At 40.2% G+C, this 26,791-nt stretch overlaps 1 protein-coding gene across 6 annotated transcripts in view; it reads left to right on the forward strand.

Moving 5' to 3' along the window:
- Positions 1–2,950: 2,950 nt before the first annotated feature.
- Positions 2,951–26,791, forward strand: part of PARN (poly(A)-specific ribonuclease) — a 144,442-nt gene continuing 120,601 nt past the window's right edge. For all 6 annotated transcript variants that reach the window (XR_004002260.1, XM_030577215.1, XM_030577216.1 and 3 more), the window contains exons 1-13: positions 2,951–3,055; positions 3,745–3,822; positions 4,669–4,748; positions 8,347–8,414; positions 8,500–8,581; positions 10,062–10,122; positions 11,131–11,296; positions 11,960–12,025; positions 13,462–13,500; positions 14,916–14,958; positions 15,717–15,797; positions 20,679–20,735; positions 22,411–22,488. Coding sequence is in view for 5 of the 6 variants with exons in the window: in XM_030577215.1 (XP_030433075.1) it covers positions 3,037–3,055; positions 3,745–3,822; positions 4,669–4,748; positions 8,347–8,414; positions 8,500–8,581; positions 10,062–10,122; positions 11,131–11,296; positions 11,960–12,025; positions 13,462–13,500; positions 14,916–14,958; positions 15,717–15,797; positions 20,679–20,735; positions 22,411–22,488 (918 nt within the window). In the remaining variant the exon portion in view is untranslated. The remainder of the gene's footprint in view (positions 3,056–3,744; positions 3,823–4,668; positions 4,749–8,346; positions 8,415–8,499; positions 8,582–10,061; positions 10,123–11,130; positions 11,297–11,959; positions 12,026–13,461; positions 13,501–14,915; positions 14,959–15,716; positions 15,798–20,678; positions 20,736–22,410; positions 22,489–26,791) is intronic.

Raw genomic sequence — 26,791 nt, forward strand, 5'->3', positions numbered from 1 at the left:
CGACTCTGCTTGCACTCCTCGTTCTGGTGGAGTACCAGAGTTGATGGGAGAGCATTCACAGTTGATTTATCATGACTAGACGTGATAAATCGCCCCCCGCTGGATTGATTGCTACCCGCCGATCCGACAGACAGTGTAGACAAGCCTAAGAGTACTATATCATAGTAATCTAATCGTCTTAAATGGTGTGCTTTAGAATACTTAACTATTGAATAATATTATCTAATTAGAATTCATTTAGAGAAATTTGTCATTCTAGTCTACATACAATTTTCAAAATACTTTGCTTTAAAAAGTCAAGCTTTCTAAGTAACATTCTCTAATTAACTTATGTCTTTTAAATGTTTTTTGTTTTAAGTGTATACTATTTTGCCAAAAAGTTTAAAATTCCAGTGATGGAAAACTTCTAAAGTATTCCTAAATATCTTGCTGTTTTAGAGTCTAGTGAATGGTATTCAGGGCCGGTAGTATCATTTAGGCAGCCTAGGCAATCGCCTAGGGCGCCAGGATTAGTGAGGGGGTGGCATTTTGCCGGAGGGGCGGCAAGTGGCTCCGGTTGACCTGCCGCAGGCATGCCTGCGGAGGGTCCATTGGTCCGCGGCTCCAACGGACCCTCTGCAGGAATGCCTGCGGCAGCTCCACCAGAGCCGCGGGATCAGCGCGGGGGCGGCAAAATGGCCATGCGCCTAGGGCGCGAGAAACCCTGGTGCCGGTCCTGATGGTATTGGCCTGTGGGATGGTGAGACCAGAGGAAGAAGGTTGCTAAAATATTATAGTAATAAGAAATGGCTGGCATTAGCTGCTGGTCTGAATGTTGAAAATATGTAGAACTTGCAGTAAAACAACTCAAAACTTAGGCCATGGCTACACTGGCTCGCTGCAACTTTCTCACTCAGGGGTGTGAAAAAACACACCCCTGAACGCTGCAAGATACAGTACTGTAAAGCGTCAGTGTAAACAGTGCCGCAGCACTGGGAGCGCGACTCCCAGTGCTGCAAGCTAAACCCCATGAGGATGTGGAATACATGCAGCGCTGGGAGAGAGCTAGTGGCGCTGCGACTACACTCACACTTCAAAGCGCTCCCGTGGCAGCGCTTTGAAGTTTCAAGTGTAGCCATACCCTCAGTAATCATAATGAAAAAATGTCTTAATATTTTTACATTGGTGTTATCAGTAAAATTAGAAACTCTAAATCTCATATTACAATGAAGTATTTCTTTAACTGTTGGCACAAAGCCCAGTTTCCCTTCACTTTCAGCCCTAGTGTTTGAGGAGGTACCATTATTAGAGTTTACTGAAACTCCAGACAGGTGGGAGCATTACCTAAAAAAGAAACATTTTTGCTTTTATGGAGGAGGGAAGGGAGAAAGGGAACCTGAGTGACTGAACAGCTTAAACATCCCTACTCAGAAAAGTGCTTGAGCAAGACTGGATTTGAACATAAAAGAAATTACAAACTTAAACATTTATACAAGCAATAATTAAGAATATTAACTGAAAAGTGAGCTTTCTCCCCTATGTCCAGGTGGTGTGCAATACTAGCTACTTAGAAGTTGGAGAATTTTTCTGAACAGATCTTGTATGAAAGTCACAGAACAAGGACAAAGCTTGAGTCACTCTAGTCTGAAGGAAACCAAACTCTAGATTCTAATATTTCAGTAATCCTACCTAGATTATTAATCAGAATATAACTATGCAGAAGACTGTTTAGATCCCTAAGCATTTTCAGCATTGCTATATTTATAATCTTAAAACTCTTTTGATTTTTAAATTTTAAAAAAATGCTGTAGGTAAATGTCCCTTAATATTTTTCTTCACTTAAACTAACTCCTGAATCTAAAGTAGAGAATACAAGAGCAAAGATTATGCAGATTTTTTTTATCATCTGCAATGTGAGCTTTGTATTAAACAAACAATGAGTAGCTAAACTACTTGTCCTCTCCTCTTTTTTTTGTGTGACAAAAAAAGTTAACTGATGCAGTTTTTTTCATTATATGGGTCTCTTTTAGTTCTTGTACTGTCATATAGTTCAAAGTTGCTTGGTGAAATCCATATGCTTTTAAACAAGTGCAGTATGTAACTGCAGATATTATCTATGAATTACCATTCCTAAATGAAGTATTAGGCTACCAGGAAGTCAACTGGAGTGTGGCTATTAATTTCAGTGGGATCAGTATGGGACTGGTGAATTAAAAAGTTTTACTGGTATAACAAGGTCTGTCCGGGATGTGATCCTCCTCCCCCCCAGTTATTGGTAATAACCGTAGTCTGGATGCATTTATACTGATATATTTTATTTTTATTCATAATCTAGAATAAACTCTATTGATAAGAACTTTTATATTGGTATAACTGCAACCACACTAGGGGTTTTTGCTGTTCTAACTACACCAATATAAAGTGGTACTATTTTTTAGTGTGGACAGACAAGCCCTAAAATCTTTTATTAAAAGAAAGCTGCACTTGCACTGGTGTAGCCTGTAGACACTTACTACACCAGGGGTTGGCAACCTTTCAGAAGTGATGTGCCCAGTCTTCATTTATTCACTCTAATTTAAGGTTTCAAGTGCCAGTAATACATTTTAATGTTTTTAGATCTCTGTCTATAAGTCTATAATATATAACTAAACTATTGTTGTATGTAAAATAAATAAGGGTTTTAAAATGTTTAAGAAGCTTCATTTAAAATTAAAATGCAACTATCAATATCGATGCCGCCAGCAGAAGGGCTGCGTGCGCTGCGGCTCGCTGAGCAGTCCGCGGTACCACCGCCACTTCGCTCGCGCCGCTGAACTTCGAGCGCGGCTGCGCGTGAAAAGCCACTAAACACAAACCCCTAAAACCGCCCCCCGCACTGCCGCCCCGGGGGACAATATGGCAGCTGTCCCCGCCCGCCTCCAGAGTCGGGCCGCTCACGTGAGCGGTCACGTGCCCGGCGGGGGAGGAGGGTTGCTTCCGGAAGTGCTCGGCGCGGGCGGAGCCGGGTTTAGGACGCTGCGGAGCGGGGCTCCGGCCGGGCTGGTGCGGGCTGCGGGGATGGAGATCATCAGGAGCAGTGAGTGACGGCGGGGCGCGCGCCGGGCGGGGGCTGGGTTCCCAGGGCCTGACCTCACCGCTTTCCGGCTGGGCCGGTCCCCGGGCGGGCCCCGAGAGCGTCCTCGGCGCCGTGGCCGGCCCGTTCGCGTAGGAGCCGGGGCTGCGCTGTGCTCGGGGGCTGAACGTGCCCCCGCCAGGAGGCTCCTGGTTCCGAGGAGGGGGGAATCCCCGCGAGAGGGCGCCAGGCAGGGCAGGCTCCGCCCAGCCGCCCCCGAGGGAGGGGCCGTGGAGCGGTAGGTGGGCTGCGTGCCGCTGCCTCCCAGGGTCCGGGGCTCCACGCGCGGGCTGTGCCGCGGTACGTGGCCGAGCTGTGACCTCCGGCCCGCTGTCTGCACCCCAAAGCCCGGCCCTTGTGTTGGTGCCTGAGGCCCTGCGCTGACGCGGGCCGTGGCCTGTATGCGCTCGGGGAAACCGCGGAACGTGAGCCGAGTCGTTGGGTGCTCTGCATTTGGCCCTCACCTCTGCAGGCCCGGGATTGTCGGTTTATCTGTAAAACGATGGTTCTCCTTGCAACTGGACACCGAGTCTCTTAAAAAGGCTGCGAGACAGACTCAGGGCCCTGCTGTCTAGCTCCGGTGGGGTGGGATGGATGTTCCCGAGTTGATAACAGCCTTGTTCTCAGGGATGTTTGTAATGATTTTTTTATAGATTTTAAGGATAACCTAAATAAAGTGTATGAAGCCATCGAGGAAGCAGACTTTTTGGCTATTGATGGTGAATTTTCAGGTACTGTTAAGATTATTTTATGAACATCATAGATTTGGAATTAGGGGTGCTGGGGTGGTGCCATTACCCCTGACTTGAAGTGGTTTTCTTATATATGGGATTTACAGTTTGGTTCATGGCCTCTCAGCATCCCCCCTATAAAAATTGTTCCAGCACCCCTTGTGAAGGGGGAGTATTAGCAAATGGGCTAACAGAGATCTGCTGTAATGAGTCTGCAGCCACTTGGCTTATGAACTTCCTATTGTTGTTAGATGTAATAGTTGTCTTTAGACTTTTCTGTTGTTCTACGATGCCTGAATAGGAAACAGAAATACTTAAAAACAAAAACTAGGTCAAAATGTTACGTTAAACACTGTACATATGGGTTATGTATTGAATAAGAGAGGCCAACAGTCACTTAACGATATTTTTTCACACTCCTGTTGGTTTGTCACTTTATTGACTCTGTTTCTGGCTTCAGTAATGTGGCTTGAGACCCATCACCATCGGGTCATTGGTACCACATACCATTCTATCTAGTGAATGACACAAGTAAGGCTTTCATAGTTTTCCCTAGAACATGGCTTCGCTGCTAGCGTGTTGTCTTTTCTGAACTCACCAGATTGTTTATGTAGAATGATATCATTTATTTAGCGTTTGTTTAAAGAGGATGCTCACCTGTAATGGAAGAGGTTTATTTTCAGTTGAATGGTAACTTATACACATGTAATGTAATATTATGTTAGTTATATAGTGGCAGACTTCTTAATAATTGTCCTTTGTTGCTTCTCCTCACCCACTGTCTTCAAATAGCTTTATTTTTATGTAATATTTCCTATATTTTTCCTATTTATTCCTATTTTTTAGGAATCAGTGATGGGCCATCTGTTAGCACGTTAACCAATGGCTTTGACACACCAGAAGAAAGGTATCAAAAACTTAAAAAGGTAAATGTAAAACTTAAGAGTTAAAATGAAACTATTTTAAGTATTTTGCCATCCTTGGTAGGAGATGCAATGTATCTGAGACTAGAACAAACTGTTAGATTTGTTAGTAGTATATCAGTATGTCACGATAGGCATTATTCTGAGACAAATTGACTTCTGCTTCATTCTAAATAGTACTCATAGATTAAAAACTTGAATTCCAGCAGTAAAAATAGGCTAAATGTTTAACTTTGCCTGTAGTCTAATATTTGGCTGCTGACAGGATGTTGGCAGGGAAACAGTGGAGACAAGTAGGATTTTAAATTTACATTAGGTTAAAATAGTTATTGATTAAAAACAATACTTTTGATCTATTTAGTCTACAGCAGTGGTTCTCAACCTGTGTTCCAGAGGCCACATAATGTATTGTGGGCCATATACCTGGCTCACAGTGGTCAATAGGTTGAGAACCACTGGTCTACAGCAATTGGTGAGTGTTTCAGTAAGGCCATGCTTATCATGTTAAGCAGGAGTCTGGCAATGTCTGTGCTAACTGTCTTGAGAGCCTCCAGCATTGGTCTAACACTGGTCTAATAGTGGGCAGGTGCCAGATGTCACGGGGTCAAGCGCCTGTGTTCAGTCTACACTAGTTCTTTTGCCAATGTAAGTGTCATTGACGCTAGGCCAGCGATTCTCAAACTATGAGGTGGTCCTCCCAACAGCGGTGTACGAATACGTTAAGGAGAAGCATGAGCTGAGTGCCTTTTTTTGAGAGTTCTGGCTGTCAGCCCTGGGTGGCTGGGGCTTGTGCAGAAGGGCCATGACAGGAGGCTCTCCTACCTCTCACCAGGAGGCAACTCTGGCTTTCCTTCCCTTGCCCCCTAATCCCTCATCTGGAGGTGGCAGGGCTCTGGTTGACAGTCGTGAGATGGCATCAGCTTTAGTAAGGGTGGCAATGGGGTGCTAAATCTGCTGTGAAGTGATAGTGATGAATATCACTTTTCACATTGTCATCCTTACTTCTGTGCTGCTGCTGGCATACTGCTGCCTTTAGAGCTGGGCGCCCAGCCAGCAGCCAGTGTTCTCCACTCTGCCTTCAGAGCTGTGTGGGTGTGTGTGTTTGTGTTTATGTAAATTACTACAGACACAAAGAAGGAGGACTCAATCAAATAAGCTTGAGAACTCTCATGCTAGACAAATAGTGGAAGGTGGGAATCTGATATCTGACATTGTACACAAGGCCAGATTGCCTGTGTGTGTAAAAAGGTGTTATACCAATTATATTAGACCAGTAAAAACCAGCAGGATCTTATTAAAGGGGACAAGACAAAGATGCCACATTTATTATGATAACAATTTGATTTATGACTAATAACTAATATCTTAATTCTTATACACACACATTATACCTAATACCTATACATACACACACATACACACATTCATACACACACACACATCCATCAGATGTTCTGCAGCTGCTGCATAGTTACCAGTCCTGAAGATAGCTTAAGTTCATAACTTGATTTTGTAGCTTGGGTTCGTAGCTTGTGGCGGCTAACTGGCCAGGAGAGCCAGGCACAAGGACAAGCTGGCTCTCTGTTGGGCAGGCACTGATGTCCTTCCATGTTGGCAGCAGAATGTTACCCAGAGTCTCTCATCTCACCCTTCTTTTTTATAGGCTTTTAGTTTGGATTCAAAGTCTATAGGTCTTGCTGTGTCACGCTGCCTCTGGGTTTAGATTGATCACTCATCAATTGCAAGCGTGACTTTCAGCCTTGAACCTGGCTTTGATCTTCCTTCTGTTGTCATTTTCTTTTTAAGGTGGATGCTTCTTACTTTGTTTAGGGCTGTTGTCTAGGTCTTCAGCCGTTGGTATTTGAACTTTATGTCATTAGGACAGGCTGGGGCTGGAGGTTGATTCCATCATTCATACATACCTCATTCACACATCTAAACTAAACTAATAAGATTACAGCAGGGTTGCAAAAATGAAGGTTGGAGGAAGCTTTTACAAAATGGAGTGAGTGTTTTAAAATGGGGTTTGAATTACAATATGGAACAGAAGTTACAGTGTAGGCAAGTGTAGTGAATGGTGAACAGAAGTTATATTAATAAAGTGAACAATTAAAAACAATTTCATTTATCAGTTCTACAAAGGGAGAGAGGAAGAAACCACACACCACCAAACAAGAACCCTTTGAGCAGCTGCCAGATGAAATGGGGAAAAGAGAGAATTGCAACTTGGTGCTAGGGCTTGTTTAGATGAACAGTTAAGATTCAGCAAGCTGGGGTATAAATCTACAGTGCTCCAGCATGCGACGCACTTACTGTCCATGTGTACTTACTGCTGCACAATAACACCAAGTGCACCAGAGAACTTTTAGTGTGCAGCAGCAGGGTCCACGCAGACTGTCACTGCTTGGCATGCTGAAGTGCTGTAGATTTATACCCCCACTTGCTGTGCACTAACCTACCATATAGACGTGACTTTAGAAAGGGTGTTGTGGCAACACCTTGCACTTACAGCTTCAGTAGTCAAAGTTGTTAATAGGTATCTTTCCCCCCGCCCCCTCCCAAAATACTACTATCTTCTACTGGAAGTGCTTAAATTACTTCTCAGATCTTGGGGTTAAGTTGACTGTCAGTCATGAGAAGGAAAATGCCAGAAGCTTTCAGTACTATTTAAAATTAAGATTATATCTCATAAAGGAAGGAGCCCTTTTCTTGTAAAATACTTGTTAAGCTTATCAGCATGCATATTTGCTGTTAGCTATAAAAGCTACTACATTTATCCCTTTAAAGAGACTGTTGGCCCCAACACTACATTTTTAAAGCAAGAATTTACCAAACTTAAATCGTATATCTGTATATTTTATCTGCTATTGTTAGAGGTTACAGTTAGGATGATTAGAATTCAAGATATTAGAAGAATAGTTCTATTTTGCATTTTGTTTACTTTCTGGATTTTTTAGCTCTTTGTGTACAGTTCTGCTGTCTCCGCCTGAATAGTCTATCAGGCTCACCTCTTGTGGGTTATTTCCCTTCTCCATTGCTATACACACAACTTTTGGAAAGGTAGCTGTAACATTGGAAAAGCTGTCAGGAGGTAGTTGAGGCATGTACATCCTGAGAACCTAGTTTGAAGTTGAACAGATCAAGTTGGTGGTGTCCCTTTAATATAAATAGAAAATAACTTGTTTCTAAAATGTTGGTTTTAGTTCATACCTTTGCAATAATGGAAGCTGAAACAATATTGCCCTACTGCATGAGAAACAAAGTGAAAATTTAGTCCATTCACTGTCGAAGCTGAGTGAAGTGCAGAAAAAAATTGCAATAATGAAGAAAAGGTAAAAATGAAATGCTAAACTTCAGAAGAAAACTAGAATGTTATTGGTAAGAATAATTTTCTTTTTAAATATGAGACTTACGTAGCCAAAGGTCATTTTTAAACTAAGGTATTATGCCAAGGCATTTTCACTTGAGGTAACCTAGTAGTGCCGATATTTATCAGTAAGGTACAGATATCTGAGGTTCAGACAATTTTTTCCCAGAGTGCCTCTTAGTTGCATTTCAAAATGTATTGTAACCATTATTCTCACTTATTTTTCCTTTTCAGCATTCCATGGATTTCTTGCTTTTTCAGTTTGGCCTTTGTACTTTTAAATCTGACCACACAGAAGCTAAGTATGTTGTTTTCTTGACTAACTTTTTTTTATACTAGGTAATATTGATAAGCTCTATTTTGACTTGTAACTCTTACCTTTCACAGATATATAATGAAATCATTTAACTTCTATATTTTTCCAAAACCCTTCAATAGAAGTTCACCAGATGTCAAGTTTGTCTGTCAGGTTAGTGGAAAAAACAGGTTTATATGTATTGCTATTGGAAAACTTTTCAAAATGGTTTTTGGGGAACTTCTGTAGTGGTGTCAGTTTTGGTTAGTCCCTCAAGCATTTTTGCCTATGTGTAATTCCCTCTTCATGAATTTTTTTCCCCAGTGCATAGAGAAGGAAGCAAGTTTCGCTAAAAAAAGTCTTAGTGGGACCATATTCTATAAATGAAGAAAACTAGGGTGAAAAATGAAGTAAAGGTTATGCCCCTTTTTAAACTCCTGCTGCTTAATACAGGTCTTAGTTTTTTCTGGTGACAGGTGACTGTCTGAAGCTGACAATCAGATTTATGACATTTATAAAGTATTTTCTTATCCAGCTTTTTTATTGATTTATCTTCTTATCCATTCTTATTCTCCCTCTCTCTCTCATTGCTTCCCAAAGCTGTTGTGAGAATTTCTGGATTCATGGGATTTTGCCACACCAGTTCCTTCACTTGATTCCTATTCCCCCTCCACCTCTGGTCCCTCCCTCACAATTCTTTCTCTCCTATGTCTTTATTTTTCTCCTGTCTCTCATCCATACCTCATTAAAAATATAATCAGTATACCAAATATTGGGATTCATAGCCAGTGCTAAGCTCTAAAGGAAAGGCAGCAGACATCATCAGTGTATAGCCTCATGTTTTATCCACCTGACTCTTTTTTCTAACAGTTGTTGAACCTTTGTGCCAGAACAAAGAGTGATACAAGTCATGTGTAGCTTGGTAGAGCCCAGAATGCACTTCTCTTCTTATGACAGAAAGTTGATTATGTATTTTAAAAAAAAATCTACATAGTAATAGATAGATACGTAGAAAGCTTTACGCTTCTTTCCATCCTTATTACCATTATATTGTGCTTTGCCTATGGCAGAAACTACTGCCTTGCTGGTTTCCATGTTGTCCTGGATATCATGAGTCTCATTGCCAAAATGGCTCCTATAGATGCATTTATAAGGTTTTTGGTTGGAAGGGTACACTTTAAACAATCCTGAGCTTCACTTGGCTCTCTGGGCAAACTAAAATCATGACTCTGTAGCTTCTAACTAAAATCAAAATGGTACATCGCTTCAAAGTGGCTTTTTTAGTATAATTTAAACAGTGTACTACATATTAATTGGTATTATGGTGGGTTTGATGTTAAGGTTTTGGGATGTATTCTTGTTCATAGTGCGCAAGTTAGGAACAAGTACGCGACAAAATACTGATGGAGAGATTTAATTATGAATGACTTGTTCTACTCTATTAAACTTCATCTTTTAATAAACTATTTCATTGCACAGCCTAACTTTCTTGAGTTCACTAACCTAATACTTTGACAAAGAAAAAAGTTAGTATAGGTTTTTTTAAAACAAATATATTTGAGGAAAGTACCTGGGTTGTTCTTTAATTGACCTTGGAAATTTCAGTGGTGTACAACCAGTCACAAAGCTGTTTTTTTGTTCTTTTTTTTTGCAGAGTTCAAGTATAGACTTTTTAGCAAACCAAGGTTTTGATTTTAATAAAGTTTTTCGCAATGGTAAGCTTTCTTTCATTTTACAGCCTGTTTTTATAGACTTTCTTTTCCTCCATTTCCTGTTTAAAAGAAAAGGCAAAACATGTACATTTTGACCTTTTGGTAAAGTTGCTAAGGTTATAGCTTATTTGGTGTTTTAATAATGCAAATGAAGTTCTATACAGTGTTTGTTGGGCGAGAAGGGAAAGTGACTAGGTCCATCTACATTTTCTTAGAAACAGCTGAATGCCTACTTGTTTAAGCATAGTTTAGTGATGATTGTTTTTCAGTGGTCAAACATAAACCAAAATTGTAATCTTTCCAAAAGAACTTTCCTGTAGGTTTTACTGCTGGAACAATGGCATTTTCTAGCTTGTCACTGTAAAATTAAGGACTAGATAATTGTGATACTTAATATGACAGTGCCAGAGTCATTTGACTTGTTCCTCAATTTAGGAACCTATATAATGCCGCTCTTCTGCTTAACACTTCCCTATTTCAGCAGGTTTCTTAAGGTAATTAGTACCTGCAGGGCTCTGATATTTTGCAAATCTTTTCTGTGAGATACATAGCAAGTACTTCAAAGCTCCTTGACATCTATAGCAATCTGTGGCCCTGATGCTAAACTGTATCCATGTGGGTAGATCCCTATTCCTTATTTATTTGCTTTGTGGTAGCACTTAGAAGCCCCGGTCATGTATCAACAATTTGAAGGCCCATCAAATTCAGTGAGGTTCTGTACAGAAATAGGGGTCTGCCTGTGAGGATCAGATTGCAGGAGCAGGGCCTAAAGTGCTTGTGACTCATTTAGACTTGAAGGTGCCAGCTGCTTTGGCTCTCTCAAAAGAAATCCATTGCAACTAGAGATACAGAAAGGAAAACTTAAAAGAAAGATTTGAGGGATACAGATTTCTCTCCCCCACACCTCCGAATTTATAGGGTGTAACATGACCAGGGTAGTGACTAAGCCTCTCTGAGCTGTGCAGTATTTGCTTGCTTTTAATGATAAAACCTGTACAATGTTTTCCTTAGGAATCCCATATTTAAATCAGGAAGAGGAAAGACAATTACGGGAGCAGTATGATGAAAAACGTTCTCAGGCAAATGGTGCAGGGACCCTATCGTACATTTCCCCTAATGCCACAAAGTGTCCTGTGACTATTCCTGAGGATCAGAAAAAATTCATTGAGAGAGTGGTGTAAGTGGAAATATAAAAATGAAATCATGTTATCCTAATGTGTGCATACTGTTCTTTATGTGGTAGTCTCCCATTCCGAAGTTGCCTAAAAACTTGAAATTGCCAGTGTTCTGATTCTAAATTTGTCAGTCTTAACAAAATATTCCTTTGAATGAGAGGGTTTGCCTGGGAAACTTCTATTTCTTTTAATCGGGCTTTTTTGCTGCTTATCTGCAACTTTCAGTAATCTGTCTTCAGCTACATCAAGGCTACTTGAGTTGTTAGTTATATTTTTGACTCTTGATGGTATTATTAGTTTTCCAAAACCTCTGCTAAAGTTTAATCCAATTCTTAGTTTGTGATCTTGGATGGAAAATAATGGCCATGTATGTTCTGGCCCTCAAATATGAAGGCATTTAAGTCTACACTTGATTTCTGTTTTAGATTTCTTAATCATGCAAGATTTCATATTTATCACTATACTAATGTCTCTAAAAATGAAAATATACACACACACATATAAATGATATAATATTTATAAAATGTCTTAAATATATTTCATTACTCTTTCTTATAAAGATTTGCCTTGCCTTTTGGCATATATCACTAAATGCTTTTTTGCCAATAGTGTTGTATTAGTATAGTAAAAGCAAAAAATAATCTGTTCTTTCTGTTTTCCTCCAGGGAGCAAATAGAAGATTTGTTACAGAATGAAGAAAACAAGAGTTTGCAGTTGGAGCCATGCACAGGGTCAGTTTCTGAAAATAAACACTAATTCTCTGGTAAACAGAGAACTCCGAACTGTCTCTGTATAAGAAATCAGGTCTGACCTACTAGCCAGCTATGTGGGGGGCAACTGGAAGCGTCTTACGGCAGGTCTGCAGATGTCAACAAATTTATCCCTTCTTAGTCCTAGCAAAAACTGTTTGACTTAGCACTGAAGGTAAAGACTTGCCGTCATGGAGCTTTGGTATTTTTCATTGCTTAAAAGGTCTAAATTTGCAGATGTTCATCCTAAAGTAATGCAGTGGTGGCAACATACTAAGGGTGATATATAGTATGCACATGGCATTATTTGAATATACATACATTTTACAGTCGTCTATCCTGAAACACTGTTATAAGTCGAAGAGGTGCTCTTCATAAATAATACTTTAATTGGAATTTAGGTGAAGTATCAAATTTCCTCTAGTGCCTTTTCTATTGATTATCAAGATGACTTTTTAAAACTCCTTTTTCCTTTTTAGTCAATATACTTCATGAGTCTGCATATTTTTTGAATCTGCTCCTGGTAATACGAGGTGGCTCTTGTGCATGTGAAATATTATACAAATTGGGATATTGTATTACGAGGCCCACTATCATTGGATGTATAGTTATTTCTTAACTAACCATAATGAAAAAGGAAGTACACTGCTACCCTGCTATAACGCGACCTGATATAGCATGGGTTCGCATATAGCGCAGTAGAAGCGAGGCTCCAGCAGCACTTTAAAGGGTCCAGGGCTCTGGCTGCTGCAGGGAGCCCAGGGCCCTTTAAATCACCGCTGGAGCCCTACCACCGCTACCCCCAGGCTCTGGCAGCGGGGCTCAGGCCGCGCTTTAAAGGGTCTGGGGCTCTGGCTGCTGCGAGGAGACCCGGGCCTTTAAGTCACCGCCAGAGTCCTGCTGCTGCTGCTATCCCAGGAATGCGGCAGTGGGGCTGGGCTGGCAATTTAAAGGGACCGGGCTTCCCGCAGCAGCCAGAGCCCTAGGCTCTTTAAATCACCTCTGCAGCCCTGCCACCACTACCCAGATATAACGGCGTTTCACTTATAATGCGGTAGGGATTTTTGGCTCTCCACGACCGTGTTATATCAGGATAGCGGTGTAGTTATTCCATCTAAATAGACTTGAGTGAATAATACTTAGAAAAATGTTTGTTTTTGTTCTGTGAACTATTAATTTTTGTCTAGTCATTCTCATCAGAAAGGCAGATATGTGTGCAATAAGATGTAAATCAATTTCTCATTGGAAAATTAGACTAGTGTTTCGCCTTTTAAGTGCCCTTTAAAATACTATGTGATAACACCATGAGCTGTTTTATGTTCACTGCATGAATTTTTAACATAAATTTGTCTTTATTTGACTTTGAAATATTTATATACGAGAACCATTAATACCATTACTCTTTTCTGCTTTTAAAGATTTCAGAGGAAACTAATTTATCAGACCTTGAGCTGGAAGTAAGTTACTAGTGTTAACCTCTTACCTTACCTACTGTATATCTGTGCTGTTTTTAACATGAAATAAATCGGGATAAAAAGCTGATCTATGCTTAATCTCATATCCATTATATTTAAATTGTTTCTCTTCTTAAGCAGTCTTGTAATAGGGCTAAACTGAACTAATGCTTACAAGCGTGGAGTTCTTAGGGGTTCATTAGAATCCTTTTTTAATTGAGCATATTTCTAGTCTACCACTTATAATTATTAAAATAGTTGTAAATTGAACGGTACAATGTAGCAGATTAGAGTGATTATGTAATAACATGTGACTCTTAATGTACAGTGTGCAGTTATTGTAAACAACTGTAGAGCGGGAATGTATTACTGTATAGATAGTGGGATTAATTTGAACGATAACTAATTCTATAAGGTGTTATGTTATATTTATGGGTGATATTGTGGGAGATTGTTTCAAGTTGGCAGTAGTTCTTAAAATCCTGTCTTTAGAGGTTGTTCTTAGCAAAAATTGTTTTGTGCTGATTCTCATCTTAGAAGTAAATTGTATTAAAAAAGCTGTTGAAGAAGCCGTTTGAGTAATGGAGATGTGATGAGGTCTTTAAGCTACTTAACAAATATATTTCCATGTTTTCCTTACCATTTTTGTTGAACATGAGGAAGTTACTCTAAAATACTTGTTTGGATATCTGCACATTGACATAATGATGTTTTGCATTTTTTTTATCATTGTGGCAGATTTATGTATTTTTTAACAGCTTTGCCTACACTCTCCCTGCAAGATGACGGCTAACTGTGGAATTTGAAATACTTAGGGTACCTTAGAGACTAACAAATTTGTTTGGGCATAAGCTTTTTGATGAAGTAGGTTTTAGCCCATGAAAGCTTATGCCCAAATAAGTTTGCTAGTCTCTAAGGTGCCACAAATACTCTTCATTCTTTTTGCTGATACAGACTAACACAGCTACCACTCTGAAACCTGTGGAATTTGAGTGTATGTGCATTCCTGAATGGGTAACTTAGTAACTGCTTTTTTGAATAAGTTTTTCTGTTTCTGACAAAATGCACATCAAATTACACAGATTGGTTTAATTGCACTCAAGTCAAGAAATTGACTTAGAGTTCTCTCAGCAACAGTTCATCTATCTGCATAGTATATTAAGAAACTAACACTAATTGTTGAAATTCTTGAGATACACAAGAAGGCCAAATTATTGAATACTTTGGTACTTTGAATTTGCTGACTTCATTTTGGTTAAAAGCTGCCTTACTAGTTTTTGCATTTAATATTAAGCCTGTCTGTAACCTTACTACAAGTTGTGTAGCTATAAAAATTAGCCTAGCTGAAGATGGATCTTCAGTATACTACCTGCCAAATTAGTCAAAAACTATAGTTTACTTTTCACTGTTTACTGTAGGTATCCAAAAGGTATCCACGTTGAAACTCTGGAGACCGAGAAGGTAATTGACTAACAACATACTGTCTTAGATGCTTGTTCTGTGTAAGCGAAATGTTAGTCCTAATGAAATTTCATGCTACTTGACCTCTGAATATGTCTGCTGAAGCTTTGTTATGCAAACTTTTAAACTTTCATTAAACTATGATAAAATACTTTTGAATAACCTTTTGGACTGACTTTAAAATCCTGAGGTATAAATACAAATATATGACTTGTATATTTATATTAAAAGTGTGTGAGTGGAAACTATAATGGCTATTTAACATTCAGTACATTGAGAAAGCTTGGTCAGCTGAGTGGTTTGAAAACAGAACAATAATTGCAGCAGATATTAAGCATTAACTGTTTCCCAACGAGCTAGGTCAACAATATGAACCCCAAATCACCTGAAAATACTGGATTAGAAAACCACACTAAAACCTAAAGTTATAGGGAAATTTAGTATGATTGATGTTTTCATTCCAACCAAAAAGCATATTTCCCTTAGGCTTCATTATGTGAGTAGGTTCAACTCAGATAGCGTTGTTAAAATTATAAGTCCCTAGAAAAAAGTAGTTTATAAAAGAAACACTGTAATAGGTAAACTGTTGCAGCTAAACTCCGAGTATAACAGATGCAATTTAGCTTGGTTTGCAGTAGAAATTTAGATCACAAATTGTGATTGGTTCATGTATTATCACTGGGATTCTGTTTTAGTTTCTCCCTTTTTTTTGTCAAGCTATTTCTGGAATAATTTACTTATGTCATTACTGCTTTCAGAAGGAAAGATACATTGTTATTAGCAAGGTAGATGAAGAAGAGCGCAAAAGAAGAGAACAGCAGAAACAAGCAAAAGAACAGGTAAAATTTTTAGTGTCCTTGTTCTTTCTTAATGCTATTTGTTTTAATTGAAATGTTGGAACTGGAAAAGACCTGACTGACTTGAATTCCACATGCTTATGACTCTGAAATTTCCCCACCTCTCAACTCCAGTATCCTGCCTCTTGCACTGGTGATATCTGATCCTTCAGAGGAAGGAAAAATCAGGGATATGCTTGACTAAGTAAGCAATGCTGTGCATGATGGAAGTGGAGGAGGGATAATATTTGTACCTGCTCACTGTGGCTCTCTGCTGATGTCATGGAGCATATTCAGTTACCTTATCTTAGCCAGAATAGCTAGAAGATGTTTATCATGACTCGTCTCTTAAAATCTTGCTACAGTATTTGAAAACGTTCAGTAATAACTAACTGCATTCTGAAAAGTGTTTCCTGTGCTATTTTCAAACTAAAGTAACACCTTGGAGCTAGCAGGGGATGTTAAGAGTAACAAGAATTTCTACTGGTATGTTACAACAAGAAGGTGGTCAAGGAAAGTGTGGTCCCCTTACTGCATGGGTGAGGCAACCGTAGTGACAGAGGATGTGGAAAAAGCTGATGTACTCAATGCTCCCCCTCCGCCCCCCGTCTTCATGAACAAGGTCAGCTCCCAGACTACTGCACTGGGCCCTCTGTGGAGAAAGAAGTCTTTCAGGACTATTTAGATAAGCTGGACAAGCACAAGTCCATGGGGCTGGATGCACTGTATCCGAGGGTGCTAAAGGAGTTGGTGAATGTGATTGCAGAGCCATTGGCCATTATCTTTGGAAACTCATGGTGATTGGAGAGGTCCCAGATGACGGGAAAAAGGCTAATGTAGTGCCCATCTGGGGAACTACAGGCCAGTCATTCTCACTTCAGTCCCTGGAAAAATCATGGAGCAGGTCCCCAAGGAATCAATTCTGAAGTACTTAGAGGAGAGGAAAGTCAGCATGGATTCACCAAGGGCCAGTCATGCATGACTAGCCTAATTGCCTTCTGTGATGAGGTAACTGGCTCTGTGGATGAGGGAAAAGCAGTGGATGTGTTATTCCTTGACTTTAGCAAAGCTTTTGATATGGTCTTCCACAGTATTCTTGCCAGCAAGTTAAAGTAGTGTGGCCTGGATGAATGGACGGTAAAGTGGATAGAAAGCTAGCTAGATCATTGGTCTCAACAGGTAGCAGTCAATGGGTCCATGTCCTGTTGGCAGCTGGTATCAGGTGGAGTGCCCCAAGGGTTGGCTCTGGCCAATTTTGTTCAATATCTTCATTAATGATCTGGAGGATGGCATGGATGCATCCTTGGCAAGTTTGCAGTTGACAGTAAGCTGGGAGGAGTGGTAGATGTGCTGGAGGGTAGAGATAGGATACAGAGGGACCTAGATAAATTAGAGGATTGAGCCAAAAGAAATCTGATGCGGTTCAACAAGGACAAGTGCAGAGTCCTGCACTTAGGAAGGAAGAATCCCATAAACTGTTACAGACTAGTATCAGATGGGTAGCCGTGTTAGTCTGGATCTGTAAAAGCGGCAAAGAATGCTGTGGCACCTTACAGACTAGGGACCGAATGGCTAGGCAGTAGTTCTCCAGAAAAGGACCTAGGGGTTACAGTTGACAAGAAGCTGGATATGAGTCAACAGTGTTGCCAAGAAGGCTAATGGCATTTTGGGCTGTATAAGTATGAACATTGCCAGCAGATCGAGGGATGTGATCATTCCCCTCTATTCGGCATTAGGGAGGCCTCATCTGGAGTATTGTGTCCAGTTTTGGGCCCCACGCTACAAGAAGGATGTGGAAAAGTTGGAAAGAATCCAGCGGAGGGTAACAAAAATGATTAGGGGACTGGAGCACATGACTTATGAGGAGAGGCTGAGGGAACAGATTATTTGGTCTGCAGAAGAGAAGAATGAGGGAAGATTTGATAGCTGCTTTCAACTACCTGAAAGGGGGTTCCAAAGAGGATGGACCTAGACTGTTCTAGGTGTTAGCAGATGACAAAACAAGGAGTGATGATCTCAAGTTGCAGTGGGGGAGGTTTAGGTTGGATATTGTGGGGAAAAAAAAATTTCTTTAAAGGGTGGTGAAGCACTGGAATGGGTTAGCTAGGGAGGTGGTGGAATCTCCTTCATTAGAGGTTTTTAAGGTCAAGCTTAACACAGCCCTGGCTGGGATGATTTAGTTGAGTATTGGTCCTGCTTTGAGCAGGGAGTTAGACTAGATGACCTCCTGATGTCCCTTCCAACCCTGATATTCTATAATTCTATGATTCTTATTTTCTTTCTTTGACTTGGTGTCAAAAGGAATGCCTGAGTATTTTTTTACTGTACCCCTCATAACATTAAGTACCTCAGTTATTCTTTTTAATTAAAATTAGAGAAAACTTTAATAGCTGTCCATTTCAAGTCTTTCCAGGATAGTCCTGAAACTGGGCATATACAATTCCAGATGTATGGCTTGCGGTACTGAATTGCCTGCTTTAATGGATTTTTAGTGCTTGTGATTCTTTTCTTTGGGACATCAAATGCTTCTGTGCTAAGAATTAATTGACTAGTCGCAGTAGAACTTATCCAGCCATAACCGCAGAGACTAAGATTCCCCATAAATGTTAAAAAAGTGTTCTTAGTAGCTCATAAGGTGGATTAATAAGGGATAAAGTAGGAAGATCAGAGCATTTTTAGTATTGTCCTCTTACAGTTAGAATGAGCATAAAGAGTGGGCTTCCAGTGCTCAAACATCTTCCCTTGCACTTGCTCTATATCCTTATGTGAATCTATTCTACCAGATCTGCAGGTTCTACATGTATGAAACATTTAAGCCTTAAATGCGTTACTTACAATGACTGAGTACTTATACTTAAATGGAAGTTGTGTGATGCTTCTAAGATGAAGTTGTGCACCCCACTTGTACTGTAGCATGTTGAAGTAAAAATATTCCTTACTGTAAACTATCCCAATAAAAATGCATTGTTCTAAGAGCAATCAGAGGGCTACTACCTTGGTTCTGTCCGCAGAAAGGAAGAAGGAAAAGGAAGAAAGACAAAATGCAATTAATGTGACTCATTTAGACTGCAGCTTCATTCACTTACCATATCTGGTGATGAGTCACACAGTGCAGATTCATTCTTTCCTTAATCGTTCTCATTTCTGAGGGCTGTCATCAGCCCTCCCCCTTTTCAAGTTGGTCCCAGCCCATTGTTGGGACCCTATCACCATTTCCTTGTATGGGGACTAAAGTGGGCTTGGAAAAAAGAGAGCTGTACCTGATGTTTGGAGCCCCAGCCCCTCTCTTCCGGCGTTCTTAGGGGATTCCTTCCCCTAAATCTATTTTCAACTCCTGTTTATCAGCGAACTGTATCCCCTGCAATGAGCACCTGCACTGGACACCTCTTGCGTGTTACCTAAGTTGCAACAACTTGACCTAATCTCTTGCAATATCTGTTGGTCTGTCACCTGCCATGGGAAGGTGATGGTGAAAAATTGCTTTCCAGCTCCAAATGAAAAAAGCAACCAGCAGCACAAGCCCACAGCAGATCATAAAATCCTGTCTTACTTTGATCCCATGGGTGGGAAGATGGGTGCTGCTGATCAGTGACTGAGAGTTCACATTCCTTCTGGTATGCATGGGGTATAAATACCTCCCTTCTCTGGTGCACGTGGTCAGTCAGCCTCCATCTGGTCTGGCCACTTTTCCCACCTTGGCTCTGCTCAGGTAAGTCTGTCCCCCTTTTTCCCCTCCCTTGTAATCCAGATGCAGCAGGGACACCTAATGGAGTCCTATCCTCCTTTCCTCCAGCCCAAAAACACACCTCATTCAGTTTTGCTGATTACATTATAGAATAATGTAGTAGTTTGTTGTATACAGCATGCAACTCACAGATCAGTATTTTGAACTAATGGTGTATAGGTTAGCAGTACTTCCAAATACCTTACAGATTGAGGTCTGAAATCAAGACAAATCTCTAAAATATCAAATGGTTGAGTCGTGAAATGTCTCTGTCTCTAGAGCCTGACAAAAGTCCTGAGTCCTGAGCAGAAAAATGCCAGGCACGCTTTATTAAATGCATGTTTCAGGATAAAAATTCAACCTGTTTTGAGCATGCATTATTTGCTCATAAGTGGAAGTCCTCTTTGGCTTGATATTGAAGACCCCTTTCCGACTCAGCCAAACACACTTTCAGTGTGACTTCTTTAACCCCCTGCCAACTCTGCTTGCTGTCTTGCAACTTTTATTGCTAAAGGAAGATTTTGAAAAGCATTTGATGGAGGCTTAACTCTGCCAGCACTGAAGTCAATTATAAGTCTCATTGACTTCAGTGAGAGTAGAATTAAAAGCAATAGTGAATTATTTAAAAAAAACAAAACAAACCAAAAAAAAACCTCACTGCTTGTGTTTTTCCTTGACAATGTAGGCATTAAAATTAGGTGGCAGAAGTTTTTTTCACTCGTGCTCTAATAGCAAAAGCAAAGTTTGTGAAATGGAAATGAATAAAAACATTTGATACTATTGAGCAGTTTTACATTTAGCCCCATTGTTTGCAATACTATGTAAACGTTTATAGTATCTGACTTAGACATTCCCAATAGTTTTCAGGCCAGCTTATGCCTATTTTATAGATGGGGGATCTGTGGCACAAGTTGAGTTGTCTTTATTTACACCATTAGAGAGATGGCTGATAACAGTGCCCAATTCTGACCACAATAATACTTCCACAATATTTGCGTTCCCTAGGCAAATATTGATTATCATTTTATGAAGTATACAGAATGGGGGGACCTTAATTTGAGATGGAGTTGCAGGGATATTGTCTTATTGTCACAATATACAGACATTGCTGTCAGTTATTTGCATTTATACTTCACTTAATGATACTTGAAATTTTGCAGGAAGAACTCAGTGATGCAGTGGGATTTTCCCGAGTCATTCATGCCATTGCTAATTCTGTAAGTTAACCAACACGTTTTTTGTTTTTGTTTTTTCCCCCCATATATACCTTTAGTTTTCAGCTGAGGCCTGACATGAGTAAGTAACACCTGGAGGGAGGCCTCATTACTTGGAGGATAGGATTAGAGAGGTAAGCAGATCATCAGGCTGAAAGCAGAACTTTTGTGATAAATAAAATAAGTAAATAGGTCAGTAGCCTAAAAAAACAATGTCTGAGCCAGCTAAGGTAAGAGGGAGAACATGCAGGGAACCATTTACTAGCAATGGACAAGATTAATTAGGAATGCAGAGAAGAGGTCAAGCATCAACAATTTATAGACACAGCATGCTGCACAGGGATTGTTTTTTGCAAAGTAATCAAGCCAATACAAAAATGTGAAGTCATGTGTAGTAAATGCAATGAGATGTGTAAATGTATATGAAGGGAGAGGGTTTCTGTGTACATTTGGCGGTGTGATATGCCCTGCATCCACCTCCCTGTTTTTGTTTGATAAGCTCAGTGTAGTTTTGCTATATGGAAAATAAAGGAACCTTCGTGATGAAATCTGGAGTCGAACGGAGTTTTTTAGACCCAGAGAACTGAATGAAGTGTTCTGGATAAGCCGAATGGAAAAGGTCTCAGGGAGTCCCAGCGTACTTAACAGTAAAAAGTTGATAATTCACATAGAGTATGAGGTCCATTACTACTAAATTGTACAAATAAGCAATACTAATGAAGTATGACTCAAATGTATGTAACTTCAGAGCCCTGCACGGATACAAAATTTATATCCTTGGATCTGAAGTGCATATATGCAGACCTGCTGTGCAGTATCGGGAACCACAACAGTGATAGCACAGCACGTGGGGCTGCTTTATGGGAGTATGCAAGCTGCTCACACACACTAGTGTGACCAGGGCAGCTGCCAGTGAGCCTGGTGCCAGTCCCCTGGCCAGGGCTGGGGATGGTACCTCCATGCCAGAGGCGCTCTCTGGGTGGGGTGCTGGCTGCTGTGAGCGGTGGCCCTACATGCTGTTGCTTTCGCTGCTGCAGTTCCTGGTAGAGCCCTGCAGCTCTATGGATATCCACATCCGTGGATATAAATTTTGTATCTGTGCAGGACTCTGACTTTAATTAAGATTTTTGGTTATGGCAATGCTTTGATATAAAATAGATGTAGTGTATCCTTTTTAAAAAGTCTTTAGTAATATGAGATTTCACTACACCTATTCATTAGATCTTTTTAAAAGTGAATAATACCAATTTCTTATAGGAGTTAACAAGATTCTGAGCCATTTCCTTTTTTCCAAAAGGATATAGCTCTTGTTTTGGCTGTAACCACAAGGTAAAAAGCATAACCACAGTAAGAAAAAGATCAACAGGATCAGCTTACTTTCTACCTAAATATTCAAAATAGGTTTTTAAATGGTTTTGCTATGCTCTCTAGGACAGGACTCATCATGTTTGTACAGTGCCTGCCACAATAGCCCCCTCCCCTCTTCTTATTGGCACTGCCACTGTATTATCAAATACTTGAACTGTAAAGAATATGCTTGTGATTCAGTATGGTAGTTTGAAGTTAAAATGTAATGAACTGAAAACTGAGTGAAACTGCACCAAAGCCTTTTCCGTAGCCTATTTTGTATACAGTAGTTTGAAATGTCATTCATACGTAAAATGGACTCTTTCTTTAGGGCAAACTTGTTGTTGGACACAACATGCTACTGGATGTCATGCACACGATCCACCAGTTTTACTGTCCCCTACCTGAAGTAAGTGGCCTTGTCAGTCTTCAGCTGATTAGAAAATGTATCCTGAAATTTGAAGTAATTCATCTGAAATCTGTTGTGGATGGAAACTTACTAGGGGCTGTTGAACAAACTAAAATAGAATCTTTAAAATGCTATTAGAAGTCTGTGTGCTCTCTGGAGATACTGGCCCATGGTTCATTCAGTTTTCTTAAACCCTCTGCTAGGGAGAGTTTGCAGTTAGGGCTGAAATTATCTCCATCAATTTGGTAACTGTATCTTTGCATGAAATGCCGTAGTAAGAGATGCAATGAGAGAATCAAATGAGGGGAATTTCCCACACCTAGCCATTCTTTTTAGTTGACAGATCTCAGGAACCTTCCCAGATTGAGGTGTCAATAGAGGTGGCTTTGGAACAAACTGATAAATTTGCCAGTAATTTGAAATCTCAGGATCAGATGATAATCACCTGAGAATTCTGAAGGAACTCAAACATGAAATTGCAGAACTGTTTACAGTCATATATAAACTATTGCTTAAATTAACCTCTATCACAAGACTGGTGGATAGCTAATATAATGCTAATGTTTAAAAAAAGGCTCCAGAGGTCTTCCTGACAATTACAGGCCTGTAAGCCTAACTTCAGTAGTACGCAAATTGGTTGAAACTATAGTAAAGAATAGAATGATCAGATACATAGATGAACACAATATGTTGAAGAGTCAGTGAGGCTTTTGTAAGGGGAAATCCTGCATCACCAATCTATTCGAATTCTGGGTCAACTAGGGTGACTAGATAGCAAGTGTGAAAAATTGGGATGGGTGGGGGTAATAGGCGCCTATATAAGACAAAGCTCCAAATATCAGGACTGTCCCTATAAAATCAGGACATCTGGTCACCCTAGGGTCAACAGATGTGGACAAAGATCCAATGGCTATAGTGTACCTGAACTTCCAGAAAGCCTTTGACAAGGTCTCTCACCAATGACTTTTAAGTAAACAGTCATGGGATGAGAAGAAAGGTCCTGTCATTGATCAGTAACTACTCATTAAAAGGTAGTTATAAATGGTCAGATTTCACAGTGGAGAGAGGTCAATAGTGGGGTCCTCCAAGTATCTATACTGGGACGAGTGATGTTCAATATAGTCATGAATGATCTAGAAAAAGAGGGGAACAATGAGGTGGCAAAATTTGCAGCTGATACTAAGTTACTCAAGGCAGTTAAGTCCAAAGTTTAGTGCAAAGAGTTAAAGGGATCTCATAAAATAGGGTGACTAGGCAACAAAATGTCAGATGAAATGCAATGTAGATAAATGCAAAGTAATGCACATTGGAAAACATAATCCCAACTATACATACAAAATGATGGGGTCTAAAGTAGTTGTTGCCACTCAAGGAAAAGATCTTGGAGTCATTGTGGATAGTTCTCTGAAAACATCTGCTCAAAGTGGAGCAGCAGTTAAAGTGGTGAGGATACACGGTATTAAATGTGTGTTCTTGAAACACGTACTTTGAGTGCAAATAAAAATCAACTCTAGTATGTGACTTTATGTACTATAGCATCTCTAACTGCATACCTCAATCACTTTTAAAAGCATTTGTCCTGAAAGCTTTGAAATTTCAACCCATGTATAATTGGGCATATGTCCTTGTTGTCTTTGAGCTATTTTTAATTGAGACTTGAGTATAAAACCGAACCTTTATGAAGTGACTGTAATTGAAAACTTAGTCTGACTAAATATGTTACATTCATCCTTTAGCCTTTATAATCCCATATCATTAAGTATTTACAGTGCAGGAAAGCTAATTGGAAATGGCAGTTTCCTGTGGAGCTAAAGAAGAGTATAATTATTAAAGGGCAGAATTGTCTTCAGTGATCAGGAGTTGCAATGCTCTATGGCAGTGAAAAATTTAAGCTGTAAGAAATCAAGTTTTAAATTCAGTTTCAGAAAAAGGAAAACTAGGAAGTCAATTGTGTACTTGGAGCTCTTGGCCTTCAATGCTGTTTCAGTAATTGACTGGGTAATTAGGTGCATTATACTGGTTTCTTTTAAAATTCCTTGCTTTTTATGTCTTAACCAGGCCTCTAGTGTTAATGAAGTGTTTTACTTTCCTCTGCTGTATTTTAAAAATAAAGTTCTCTTCTGTGATGTTTGCTAGAAGCTGAGTTGTGATATGGAGATGACATTATGAAATCTAATTACAGAAGTTGGGGGATAAAATCAAATTGATTGTAAGGATGGGATTTGCAGTACTGAAATATTGGAGGGGGAGGGTGTTCTGATTATTTAAGAAGTCCTAATCTACTAGCCTGGCCTTTGTTTGTGCGAGGTGGGTAAGGGTACAATACTAGTCTTTGAGGAAGCAAGAGATTTGGCTGGAGAGGGGTCACTTGTGTCCTGTACAGTCATCATCATCTTTGAGGCTTTTTCATGTGAGGCTGCATGCAAGACTTGGCTATTAGATATGGGGGAAGTGGGTTGAGGCTTGTTTAAACTATGTTGGCACATAGGCAAATAGGGAGTCACTTGCTCAAGAAACCATCTTTAGACAGGGGTGTAATATGTCCTTTTTAGTTATTAACATGCAGATGAGGCTGCTGTCACTGCTTCTGAAGTCCTCAGATTTTGGTCAATGTGTAGTTATTATGGTGTAGGCTGATTTTCTTTACTTACTCCTACAAATGATCAAGGATCTGCACCCTTTGATGCTGTTGAGTCATTCAAAAGTTGTCACTTGCAGCTTGCATTAGCCCTGTTTCCCTGTGGAAATGGGGAGATCCAGAATCCAAGGCCATCATGAAGGCATTTTGGCTTCTGTTATGGAAGAAGGTTGGAAGCTGAGAGAGAAGGAGCAGAGTCAGTTAGGACTCGTATTTGTGTTAGGGATTTTCAGGCACCAGGAAGAGTGAATAGTGACTGATGATCTGGGGATCCCCCAGACAGGCCTCCCTTGTAACTTTGGGTGTCTTAATGCTGTGCTGCTATGGCTCAGAGACCTGACACTAGTAGCTAGCCGACAAACAAAGACTCAGCCTGGCTTCCACCAGTTTAATTACTCTTTGCAGGGTGACTCCAACAGCCCTTCTGGTCCTGAGCCTCTCCAAATTTGTCTAACCTGAGTTCTAAACCACCAGATACTAGGACTGTTCCCTTCTGGTTCGTCACCCCTAAAAGTGTGGAAACAGTCCTCAGTTATCAGCTCACTTTAGCAGAGACGCTGCATGCAATTTGCACACCAGAGATCTGCTTGGGATAAAAATAAACAACATTTATTTAATAAAAATCTCAGGCTCAAAGATGAAATAGTAAGGAAAAAGCAAGCAAGTTAGGGAATATAAACATGAAGTTGCAACTTCATGCTTTACATTTCTATATTAGATAAATTCCTTTTTCTAATACAAACTTACCTTTTGCCTTTGAACAGTTTCCCAGCTTGCCCCCTGGCCTTAGGTGATGATGATATATGTTCACAGGCAGTGCCCCTGTCCCTTCTGCTGTTGAGAATGTCTCTCAGTTCAGTGCTTTTTCACTTCAAACCCCACTTTCCCTTTTAACATGGCTTGCAGTTTTTTCTGCCCTGACTATGGTAATTCATTGTTTCTCAGAACAGGGGAAATTCCCTTTTCATTCGGTACCTGGGCTGTCCGTGTCTTCCCATGAACTGTAATGATACATTATTTGTCCTTTCCTGGGTTGTGCGATGGATGGTTACTTGTCTGCTGTGAGGTGTATTTGAAATTGTAGTACATATTATGAGCATAGTATTCTATATACATATATTTATAATCAGTCTGTATACATATTTCAGACCAAGTGCAGAACATTACAGGTTTTTATAAAAGACATTATTCAACATATTTCTGTACACAATAACATTGTATACAACCTGTGGATTCAGTTGCTTATTCTGTGAGTTTCAGTCCCCCTGTTTTCTCCTTGGAGTGTCTAAGCCCTGATTGTCACACCCCCTTTGTGAGTTTGATGGAGTTGTCTACTGGTGTCAAGGCTCTGAGCCATAGCAGCATAACATGAAGGCAACTCATGGCTGCAGGACAGGTGATGACAGAACCCGTTACTGATCTGGGTGATCCCCAGAACATCACAATGACTTCTCCCCTTCTGCCTCCTCATAAGAGTTTTAGCTGGATTACTTCCCCCTCCTCGTTGGGCATAGAGTGGGGTTCTGGTTTACATCTCTGCTGCAAAGAGTGGACTTTTCACCTCTACTAGCAGATTCACTGTCATTTCTGTGTGAATATAGAGGATGGGTTTTCTCAACCTTCCCCAGAAGCCATAGATGACCATCTGTTCATATGCTTCGTTGG

The sequence above is a fragment of the Gopherus evgoodei genome, chromosome 10 (assembly GCF_007399415.2).
Source record: "Gopherus evgoodei ecotype Sinaloan lineage chromosome 10, rGopEvg1_v1.p, whole genome shotgun sequence".
NCBI classification, from domain to species: domain Eukaryota; kingdom Metazoa; phylum Chordata; order Testudines; family Testudinidae; genus Gopherus; species Gopherus evgoodei.